The sequence below is a fragment of the Lissotriton vulgaris genome, chromosome 1_1, assembly GCF_964263255.1.
Source record: "Lissotriton vulgaris chromosome 1_1, aLisVul1.2, whole genome shotgun sequence".
Taxonomy (NCBI): Eukaryota; Metazoa; Chordata; class Amphibia; order Caudata; family Salamandridae; genus Lissotriton; species Lissotriton vulgaris.
Genome location: NC_141685.1, coordinates 2029033812 through 2029046032, shown reverse-complemented (window position 1 = coordinate 2029046032; position 12221 = coordinate 2029033812). Strand labels below are relative to the sequence as shown.

General features: G+C 41.9%; 1 protein-coding gene across 1 annotated transcript in view; it reads right to left on the bottom strand.

Annotated features, from left to right (window-relative positions):
* Positions 1-12221, bottom strand: part of DNAI7 (dynein axonemal intermediate chain 7) — a 562546-nt gene that overhangs the window by 404130 nt on the left and 146195 nt on the right. The window contains exon 5 of the mRNA XM_086920321.1: positions 11917-12051. Within this exon, the coding sequence (XP_086776447.1) occupies positions 11917-12051 (135 nt within the window). The remainder of the gene's footprint in view (positions 1-11916; positions 12052-12221) is intronic.

Here is a 12221-nt window from a genome sequence, read left to right as displayed (position 1 = left end):
GATGTTGTGAGACGAGCAAAATTCAGTAAACTCTATCAGCATGGTATTGTGTTCTAGGAACTTCATAGGTCTTTTGTTCAAAAAGTAACTCATGGCATCAATGCCTTGCCTATGGTTGATGGACGTGTAAAGACTGGTGATGTCCATAGTTATCAATACAAATGTGGAGTCCCATTGTATACTGTCTATTTCGATGATGAAGTCCTTTGTATCTTTAACATAAGATGCTAATTGTAGTACCATCTGAAAGAGAAAAGAATCCATGTATATAGACATGTTTTCAGTTAATCCTCCCATGGAGGAATCAATTGGCCTCTCTGGTGGGTCTTCTAGGTCCTTATGTGTTTTGGGGAGCTGGTAAAAGGTCGGTACGATTGGATCACTGTTACGCATGAAGAGAAATTCATTGGTGTCCAACAGTAGTTTATCACGCCACTTGCTGATGAGTTGATGGTTTTCCATGATGCTCTCTTGATATCTTTCTTTTGTGGTCTTCTCATAGTATCTTGCGTCATTCAACTGATGCAAAGATTCTCTGGAGTATTGCTCTCTCGTCAACAGCACAATCTTTCCGCCTTTGTCAGAAGGCTTGCAAATGATTCCATCATTTTTGCTGAGATTGCACAGTAGAGTTTCTTGATCCTGATTCAAGTTCTTACTAGCTTTAGTTCTATGATTAGTGCGGGTGCGACAAAATTTTGTTAGATCCCGTAGGACTGCCTCGGAGAAAGAATCAATGGCATCATAGGGCATCTGTGGATTGAATTGTGACAGGAGTTTAAAACAGGTTATTGGTGCCTCATGTTCAACCCCTACTCTTCTTGTCTTTAGACCCATATCTGTACTCCCAGTGTCATCAAGGACCTGTTCAGTGCGTAGCTCTTCCAACATTTCCATCATGTCCAGGTCCTGTACGGTAAGGATATCAGTGTCCTTCAATTGAGATTTCGTTTTTAACTGTCTAGCCTCCACAACAGAGGGCTTCAATTTAAAGAATTCGTGTAACTTGATCTTTCTGACAAACTTGAACAGGTCGATCCTGGTTTCAGTAAATTCCGGTTTGTTGTTGGGGTAGAATGTGAGTCCTATTTTAAGTGTCTCTTCTTCGGTTGTTGTTAGTTTTCGGTTTGTCAGATTGATTATGGAAAGATTATCAGCCCTTTCTACCATCTGGTTCCTCTCTTCATGCGTGTTTCAGAGGCTGCTGTTCTTCCACTTCCAGCCCCTGCATCGTGTTCTTCTTCTTTTTCGGGGGGCTTGCTCTTCCCTGCTCTGAGCCAGGTTTGGCGGATCAGGTTGAACTTCAAATGAAAAGGAGTCTTCACTTTGTTATTTTGTCCCATTGATGTCTCATCTCCCAATTGTTCTCCCTCTGTTACTTCAGATTCAGAGGACTCAACTCTTTCATGTGGGACAGCAGTAGTTTCTCGTTAGTTCTTTACGGGGTCCATCACATTTTTTTTGCAAACGTCAGGATCCTGCCTTGACTGTAATTGCGTTCGTCTCTTTCAAATTTCTCTTGTTTCCTTTGCCGTATCTTAAGTTCATATTTAGCCAGCCGTTGCTTCATCTGTCCTCTAATTTCTTCGAATTTGCTTTTCTCTGTATCTCTCAGATTTCCTCCTCCAGGCTCGCAATCTCCTCCAAGGCCTTGGCCTGATCACTCCAGGCGAATTTCACTAGCATGTCCAGCATTCCTTTGCATGATGCTGCAGTGTATTCTGCCCATTGTTCTAAAAGGCGTGGGTTCAGGTTCTCATAAGCATGCGCTTGTGTTTAAAATGTTTAGAATCATTGATGTTGATTATAATTAGAAACATTGATTGGTGTATATGTTCACTTTCCTTGCAGCCCTGATGACGTCCAGCGAAGGACGAAAAGCGCAGGCTGGCAAGAATGATTTGAGATTAAACAGATGATGATGTTGGACTGAATTGTTGAATAAAACCTGAATATTTTACAACATCGAAAATTTGGCCTGCCAACCCTTTTTTGCGGATTACTTGTAAAAAGTTGGACTGATTTAGTATTGTAATATAGAGGACACTCCTTTCCTATTAAAAGTATATGTTTCAAATATTAGTGGCCTGGAGAGGTGGACCACAGGGAGTTGAGCGTCAACACTGAATTATATTATAATTGTGTAAATTGTGTCTTGTGCACACTTGTTCTATGCCCTCATCGCTAGTTTTGCATTGTGATATATATATATATATATATATATATATATATATATATATATATATATATATTCCTGCTCCCATCACACCATGTAGCGAGTCACTCCATAGGCGTGTGCTGTATCGCGTTGCGTTGGTGTGCCGCGTTAACATGAAAGCTCCAAGATCCTCCCTATTCCATAGAATGGAAAACAGCACTCCTGGGAAATTCTCCTTCGGCAGTGTTTATTTTTCGACGGACATACGCATTTCGGATAAACTCCTTCTTCGGATACAGAAGAAGGAGTTTATCTGAAACACGTCTTTCTGTCGAAAAATAATCACTGCCTAAGGAGAATTTCCCGGGAGTGCTGTTTTCCTTTCTATGGAATAGGGAGGATCTTGGAGCTTATATATATATATATATATATATTCACTGAAAAAACCATAGGTTTCACACCAGTTATAGTTAGGAATTAGCATTTAAAAAACCTATTAAATTCACTGGAAAAACCATAGGTTTCACACCAGTTATAGTTAGCTGGAAATTTTACTGACATAAAACCATTGAAATTCCCACGTCATAGTTAGTTGGATTCACTATAACTTGCGCGCCTGCAATGCACTGCTGATGACGTCACATATTACATCACTCATGACATGGTCAGTGACATCACTCATGACATCACTGATGACACCATCCTATTGACAGACTGACAGACCTCCTTTCAGTGTAATGTAACCCTTGAAACACATATTCAAAAATAGAAACTAACATTTTCAAAAAAATTGAGATACCCATACCACTTACAACAACCAATTCAGTAATTCCACCATCTATATACACATCCTCTCATTCAGCAACAGTTCTATATAGTCACTCATACATATACTCACTCATCATATGTAGTGATACACATATACATCCTGTTACACACCGACAGTCATCCAAAAGTTACTCACACATGCAAATAAACTATTGAACATCCATTTATTTGCATATACAGCTATACACACACTAGAACATTACTTCTAAGGAAACTTACGCATACTTACTCTCTTAAACAATCACTTATAGAAACACATACTTATTTAAACAGGAAATCTTTCAATCTCTCACTCTCACGTATACTCACTTATATACATCAATACTCACATATACTAGATTAAAACATATGTAGTTACTCATAAAGACACTAGTGAGGCAAGCATTCACTCACTAACACACACATATTCACACTCATCCACCCATACAGTCCTGCACATACGCTGTCTTGAAAACACATACAAACAGTGAGTCAGTCACCAACCCATTCAGCCACTTATACACAAAGTGAAACACTGATACATATATTTAAAGTATTTAAAAATTACTCGCTAATATATGTATTCACTAAGATACACTTTATAAGCCAGTTAACCAATCAATATTTTATTAAAATTAAACATCCATTTACACACTTATTTAAACATGTATTCGTCCATCGACCTTTACAAATACATATATAAAACATATTGATATTTCAGAAAGACACACATTCACTGGATGGTGTCATCAGTGATGTCATGAGTGATGTCACTGACCATGTCATGAGTGATGTAATATGTGACGTCATCAGCAGTGCATTGCAGGCGCGCAAGTTATAGTGAGTCCAACTAACTAGAACGTGGGAATTTCAATGGTTTTATGTCAGTAAAATTTCCAGCTAACTATAACTGGTGTGAAACCTATGGTTTTTTCGGTGAATTTAATAGGTTTTTTAAATGCTAATTCCTAACTATAACTGGTGTGAAACCTATGGTTTTTTCAGTGAATTTCATAGGTTTTTTAAATGCTAATTCTTAACTATAACTGGTGTGAAACCTATGGTTTTTTCAGTGAATTTCATAGGTTTTTAAATGCTAATTCCTAACTATATATAAGGCCCCAAACCTATGTTTTTTTCAGTGAATTTCAAAATTTTGTTAATAGCAAATGTCTATAGCTATGAAATGTAATATTTTTGAAAATGAATGAATCCTATATTATATTTGTAATTAAAACAATTTTTTTAATGTATTTTTTTTTTGCCCCGGGGCACGCCCCGGTGAGCGCCCCGGAAAGCATAGTCTCTTGAAGCGCCCCAGGGCGTGCTCCGGAGAGCGTCCAGTTAGCGCTATTGCCGCGAACGAAAACATCATCGTGACGTATCACGTAGCCGCGTCCACGTGATACGCACAGCGTAAGCGCACCCGGAAGCACTCGAGCGAATACGATCACGCAACGTAAACATCTGACGCGCTTACGTGACGCGACCCGGGGCGCGCCCAGGGGCTCGTCGCGAAAGCGCATCGGGTCATGTGACCTGAAAATAACACTTTTAATTGGTGCAGAACAGTTTTGGTTTCATAATGATGAAATCCCTAGTCTTGTGACCTGAAAATAACACTTCTCATTGATTCAGGACATTTTATTTTCTCCAAATGATGAAAGACTCCACCTTTTTTCCTTATTCTGACTTTGTCCTTTGACTGAGGAAGACCTGTTTTGAAATCTTTGAGGTATATTTTGTACTTTGAAATGGCTACAGTAGCAGCATCAGCTGGAGCATCTGCACCACCACCACCACCAAGAGGACCACCACAACATCACATTGGTGGTCAAGAAGAAGAGGAGGAGGAAGAAGAGGAGGAGGAGGAAGAAGAGGAGGAGGAGGAAGAGGAGGAGGAGGAAGAGGAGGAGGTGGCTGGAAGAACACAATACCATATACCAACCCAAGCCACACATTGTATGGGAGTTTTTTTCCATCCCTGAGGGAAAAAAGAAAGTGAATGCGGCAAAGGTGACTTGCCTTATCTGTGACATGGAACTCTCAAGGGGTAACCCAAATACAAAATATTCATTTGGGAACAAGACCATGATAAGGCACATGCAGCGCAAGCATCCTAACAACTATGCTGCCACAGAGATGAGAGAACTGGCCAGCAACCCTCCCCAATCTACACCCAGCACCTCCAAACGAAAACAACCCACTCCATCGGGACCAGAGACAAGGGAGACAATCCCTTGCATTCAACCACGGTTTGGAGAATTTAGGGTCACCTGTATTTTTTGTGGTAAGACCATCTCCTATGCTGAGCAGAGCCTAAAGCTCATCCTCCTTGCTGGTGACAACCACAATTGCCCCCAAAAACCCTAATTTTTTCCTGATTTTTTTTTTTGCTCCTGTTGAGCCATTTTCAATTCCCTGTTTTTTGTTTCTCCCCATAAAAATAACCACAAAAAATACAAAATAGTTCATAAAAGCCAAAAAAAGTACAAAATGTTCAAAAAACATTAAAAAAAAATATAAAACAACAAAAAGAAGAAAAAAAACAGTTTTTGCAACTACCTCCAATTTCTAAAAAAAGGCTACATTTTTTAAAAACTCTATCATTCATTTTTCCCCATGGGATGCTCCCCGGTCCGCTCCCCGGTGTGCGTACCGGGCGATTCCCCCTCGCAAATCAAAAAAAAAAATTTTTTCACCTGCGGGGCCCTTTTATAGCCCCCACATCAAACCTAGGGGGTCAAGGGGGGTCTACTCTGCCCCCTTATTGTCATTTCCCCCTTTGTTTTTCCCACCTCTTGTGTCTCGATCCTACCGAGACACAAGATGGCGGCCGCTCCGGACTGTTTCGAATGTTTACAGACACCCGAGAGCCAATCAGCTTTCCGTGCGCACCTCACGTGGCGTGCCCAGAGCGCTCCCCGGTGCGCGTACCGGGGCGCTGCCATAGATATATATATTTTTTTTACCTAAATTACTCAAAAACCACTGGAGCACATATCTTGAGACATAGCAAAGGCACATCGGGCTACCAGTCCCTACAATTTTGACAAGTTTGGTGGAAATCCATTCAGCCGTTCGGGCTAAAGGTGAGTTCGACCACCCTATGGAAATTAACATGGGGAAAACACGTTTTGGGACCCCCCTTTTATCTCGGCCCCCGCTTCACGAATCCCCCCCAAACTTTCAAGGAAGTACCGGAGCTCCGCGGGGCAAATTTGAGGAAGTTTTCAGGCAGATTCGTCAACCGGCGCCAAAGTTATTCACAATAGAATTTTGAGATTTTGCATTGAAAAAAATCCTAACTATAACTACCTACTGGCGACCGCCAGTAGGTAATATATATATATATATATATATATATATCTCAACACACAAGGTCGCCCAAGAAGGAGGAGCCACACATGAAGAGTTGAGCCGTTTATTACTGGGCAACATCAGAGGCAGCATGCCCCCCTCAGCTTGAATACAAATTGCCAGCTCGACGCGTTTCGGACAGGTAAGTCCTTGATCACAGGCTTTCGGCAAGAAGACAGCAGCCATGATGTGCACTTCATGATTAAATACCGTCCAGATCCCCCACAAATGGGCGCCGGCAGTGAAGCCTGCTGGTCCTCGTAGTGCACCTAATATCACCAAATGGATGCCGCTGTAAATGATCCATCAGTGAATCCCCAGTGGGTAAGTGGGAAGGCACACTGCTTCCGATGTCCTTGTGCCCCCAACAATAATAGCCTCCTCCTTCCTCACAATGCCCGTGTTTACGGCCGCTGCAGATCCGCCAGGTTATGGCAGCGGGGCTCCTCCACGGCTGGACCAGCCGCGATACATCAACACACAAGGTTGCCCAAGAAGGAGGAGCCACACATGAAGAGTTGAGCCATTTTTTACTGGGCAAAGTCAGAGGCAGCATGCCCCCCTCAGCTTGAATACAAATTGCCAGCTCGACGCGTTTCGGACAGATAAGTCCTTGATCACAGGCTTTCGGCAAGAAGACAGCAGCCATGATGTGCACTTTGTGATTAAATACTGTCCAGATCCCGCCCAAATGGGCGTCGGCAGTGAAGCCTGCTGGTCCTCGTAGTGCACCTAATATCACCAAATGGATGCCGCTGTAAATGTTCCATCAGTAAATCCCCAGTGGGTAAGTGGGAAGGCACACTGCTTCCGATGTCCTTGTGCCCCCAACAATTTATTTATTTAATGGCATTTGTAGAGCACGTACAATTACCCGTAGGCGTCTCGGCACTAGTATGCAAAGCTGTCTCTCCCTGATCAGATGATTGGAGGCTAGATTTACTGGTTGAATAACCACGTCTTCAATTTTTTTCTGAACTGAAGAAGTGTGGAACTTGTTTTTATGTGGTTTGGTAAGGAGTTCCAGATTTTAGGGGCTGCAATAGAAAAGCGGCGGTCACCCCAAGAGACTGTTCTGCTTCGTTGAACCACTAGTTGGTTGAGCGAGGTAGAGCGAAGTATTCTGGGTGGATTATAAGGAATTAGTTGCTTTTTAAGAAAGCGCGGTCCTTGATCCTGCAGAGTCTTATAGACTATGCACAGTGATTTGAATTTTACCCTATTTTGGATGGTTAACCAATGGTAACCTTTCAGAGTGTCCGAGATGGGTGCAAATTTGGGTTTTTTGGACAGCACGCGTGCCGCTGCATTCTGCACAGTCTGTAGTTTTTTAGTGACTCTGCTTTGTGCATTAAGCAAAAGACCGTTGCAGTAATCCAACGATGTCAAGACCAGGGAGGTGACTAACGTCTTGGCTGCTGAATCTGGAAGATAAGGGATGATCTTTTTTATCATTTTGAGCTTAAAATGGGCATTGGCTGCCACCTTATTTGCATGGGCCATGAAGCTGAGTTGGTCATCGAATGTCACTCCTAGATTTCTGACCCTAACGGTGGGGGTAGGAGGGATACCACGATCCGATGGCCACCAGGTTGCAGACCAGGCTGGCAGAAGGTTGCCAAAGATAACTACCTCCGTTTTATCGGAGTTGAGCTTCAGGCAATTTCTTGCCATCCACTCACCGATAGCAGTCATCCCCCTTTGGAATCTTTCTGCCACCTCCTGTCCATCGCCCTTTATGGCCAGTACCAGCTGAGTGTCGTCAGCGTATGAGGTTAGGCTCATCCTGTGTGCTTTGATGACACTAGCAAGGTCCGACACATATATATTAAATAGTGTCGGACTTAGGGATGAGCCTTGAGGGACCCCACACGGTAACGACAAATCCGCTGATTGAAAAAGGCCCAAGGTGACTGCCTGGGTTCTGTTGGCCAGGAAAGAGGCAAGTAGATCCCTGGCAGTGAGCTGAATACCCATCCTTTCGACACGGTCGACCAAGATCCTGTGGTCGACCGTATCGAAGGCTGCTGAGAGGTCAAGAAGGACTAGCAGTGCTGTTCCTCCCTGATCACGGATGACTCTAATGTCATCAGCTGCTTTGATGAGAGCGGTTTCCGTGCCATGGTGTTTACGGAAACCAAACTGAGTATCATCCAGCAAGTTGTGACTCTCTATGAATTCAGAGAGTTGCTGGTTCATGGCCTCCTCATTCCTCACAATGTCCGTGTTTACGGATGCTGCAGATCCTCCAGGTTATGGCAGCGGGGCTCCTCCACGGCTGGACCAGCCGCGATACATCAACACACAAGGTCACCCAAGGAGGAGCCACACATGAAGAGTTGAGCCGTTTATTACTGGGCAACATCAGAGGCAGCATGCCGCCCTCAGCTTGAATACAAATTGCCAGCTTGACCCGTTTCGGACAGGTATGTCCTTGATCACAGGCTTTCGGCAAGAAGACAGCAGCCATGATGTGCACTTCATGATTAAATACCGTCCAGTTCTTGCAGAGCATGTTAGTACTCAAGTTAGTGTCCCCACTGGTGGTATCCTAAGTAATTGAAGGAGGCATTTACCTAGGAGGACGACGGATGATATTTTCTGGACCTTGCTTGGCCACCTTTCCTAAGAATAATGTTCCTTAGGAGTTTCCCTTGAGAACTTTCCATAAATCTGATGAGATTTACAATCACTTACATTATGTGGTGTTGTTTCCTTTGCTCCTTTCTGAGATGCAACTATGCTTATTCTTCAACGTGTCATCCTTTTTCCATTTTGAGAGTGGAGTTCTGGCTGGGACAGGTAGAGAAAGAAGAGGTATAACCACTGGAGGTGTGCTACTTCCAGGGTAGCCAACAGCTTCGGATGCTGAAGATCTTCTGCAGCTGTAGTGGGACAAACCCTTGTGGGTTTGTGTGGAACACTTATGACACGAGTGTTCTACCAATGTGAAGTTTTGCATTGCTACTTGCATGATCACTAATGGCAACACACTATTTGCTGTATATTTGATGACATTACGGCCTAAATATATACATGTATCATTTACCTGCATCATATCGTTGAAGGGTGCAATGATTGAATCATCTACATAGGTGACGATACTTCATATCCGCATATATATTTTACTTTTCAGGTCAGATTGCTTACATCAAGTCTATACTTGGTACAAATCTCACCACTGGGGTTGGGTGATTTTATGATTGAGCACCTATGCAAACTCAATTATCGACCCAATCATATGTAGAATAGGTTCATAGCTGTCCTGAAGCATTGCCTAGTTTATTTATGACTTTTCAATGGCAAAAAACATGTTAACACTTTGTTTTTAACCACATTTTTTGAGCTATGAAGGACCACTATCTCCTATACCGCCCCACATTGTTTTAGTCATGGCAAGAAATAGAACCGTAATAAACGATTATTAGGTAACTCTTAGTCATTTTTATCTTCACACATTTTCACATCTACACTCTTAGCACTCTCACTTATGACTCACCATGGCTGGTAATATCTTAAAAAGATCGCCGGCAATGAAGGGATCATGGGCATTGCAGCACTGACCCAATGTGGAACTGCTAAATGATGAAGCATGCCATCCAACTAGGTGGGTGAGGGCTCTTGCTTCTGATTCATCAGATTCCTCTAACCTGTCTTTACAATAGGAAATTCTTCCCCTTTTTTGTAACAACATAGGAACGGCACACTCGTTGTTTATAGACAAAACCTTCTCAGCCAGTGGTGATGTTGGCCATGACCATTTCCAGTGTATTGGACACTAGACGTCTGGTTAGGATTGCTCCATGCCATGAGTGTGGAAAGACTGAGGTTTTTAAAGATGAGTAAGACTTTGTCAGTAAAGAATACCTTGATGTTGAGTAGGTAGCCTTTGATAACCTCAACATCAAATGTCTCAACATTAAGCTTCTTGAGATGAATGTCTTGCAGTTGACTGGGAGTAGTAATTCCCATAGAGTGAGGGAAGGTCTGAGGGCTCCCAGAGTGGGTCAGACCTGGCCTTAGCCATGGGGAATTAGTGGGATGTTTTTTTACCCTTTGCCTGCTGTAGTTGGGCACCAAAAGACACTTGTACTACTGCCCCATATTGCATTAGCGCACTTCCTCCTTGGACCTTTGTCTTTGATACAAATCTTACAACTCTTTATGGAATGAATGTCCAGAAGGAAAAAGACACACACAGCATGCTCATCCTTTGAAGACTTAACCCTTACAAACAGTTTTCTCTACCAAGCACACATCAAAATACATTCAAGGAACATTAAAAAAAAACAAAAATTATGTTTTCATAAAAAAATTGTCTTAGCAGAATGCTGCTGTGGTCTGGGATACTCTTCAGTGCCTCAGGGGAAATGAACAGCCTAACGGACACTTGCCGGGAGGATGGGGCAGGGCACTTTGGAATTTAAAGGAAGCAGTGTCAGTTTTAAACTTGGTTTATAGAATGTGGCAGGAATAGATATTCCTTTTTGTTTTCTCAGTTTTAAAACATTTTAAAACAGTAGCATTTCAGTCGAATATAATTGATTTGGCTTATTTGGTGTATTTTAAAATTATACATACGAAAGAAGATTAAAAGGTGTTGTTCAATTAAAAATGTACTACAGAAAGTGTTGTGGGCAACCTACCTGTGATAGAGAGATATTCTATTTATGGATGTCGGACATAATTCCTTGATGGAAAATTAAAAGTTACAAAGAGTACACATTCTCTAGATATATTCCACATGTTCAAACATCAGTACCACTGCACATGCTACAGAGGTTTTATTTACATGTCCAGACTTCAGGCAGGTTGAAACATCTTCACAGGTTTCAGATATTAGTAGTGAACTGGCATAAAAAAAACCTTTTAGATTTCCGCCTCAAATTTTGAATGTAAGATACATTTCGTTACAGGTTAGTTTTTACAATTTGAGAAGCAAAACAGAAGAAATTCAACACGAGCATTCACATGATCCCCTTGAGACCTTTATCAAACTATACAACAGAAAGGAACGTGCAAAGGCATGTTTAAAGCGTGAGCATCCATGGGGAGTCCCAGTAAAAGAAAAGTTGTCTAGATAAAATACAGCAGGGATGACGACGTGATAGTACTGTACTGGAGGGATGGAAGGGATCAGTGTCTGCACTTATTCTTGCTGACAAACTTTTCATAAAATGCTAAATTAACGAATATATTTGGGCCTTAAAAAGAAACGGCGGGCCTGATGTAGGAAATTTCCATTCTGAATAAGTGGTCACTAATTGTGAACCATCATTTTACGAATCCTAGGACTTTGAGAATTGCAGGCTTTGGGACCTCAAACTCGCTTTGTGCATCAATCCCTGTATAAGCTCAATTACATTTAAAAGTATTCACTTCACAAGCAAGAAGATGGCCCAAATATTATTCTCCCTTTACTGATACTTTTTTACATGTACAATAAATTAATCTTCGAACAACTACTCACTCATTCTTATACTTTAGCACCTACGCAAATAACCCAACGGAACCACTCGGAGTAGAAACATGAAGCAAAGATCTTCTTAATTAAAATCGTGATAGTGGAAAGGTATACATTCCAAACTTACCTTTACCACCAGATTAATTTTCAAGTTAATGGAGGAGTGTTCTGTTTCTTCGTCCTTCCACAAGGTAATAAATGTGTTTATTTCTTCCGGTATGGTAGGGTCAGGGCTTCCATCGCACTGCATGTAGCGGTCCCACTATAAAAAAAAAAAGCAGATCCATGTATTGTAATTCCTAAATGATCAAAACACAATATGCCATTAAAAATAAAATATTTTGTTATTAATAACAGGGGGTAACCGGTAAACCAAAAGGCATCTGGGTGAGGAAAACACATTACAAAAAAGGTGATGCCCAGGTGTTTTCT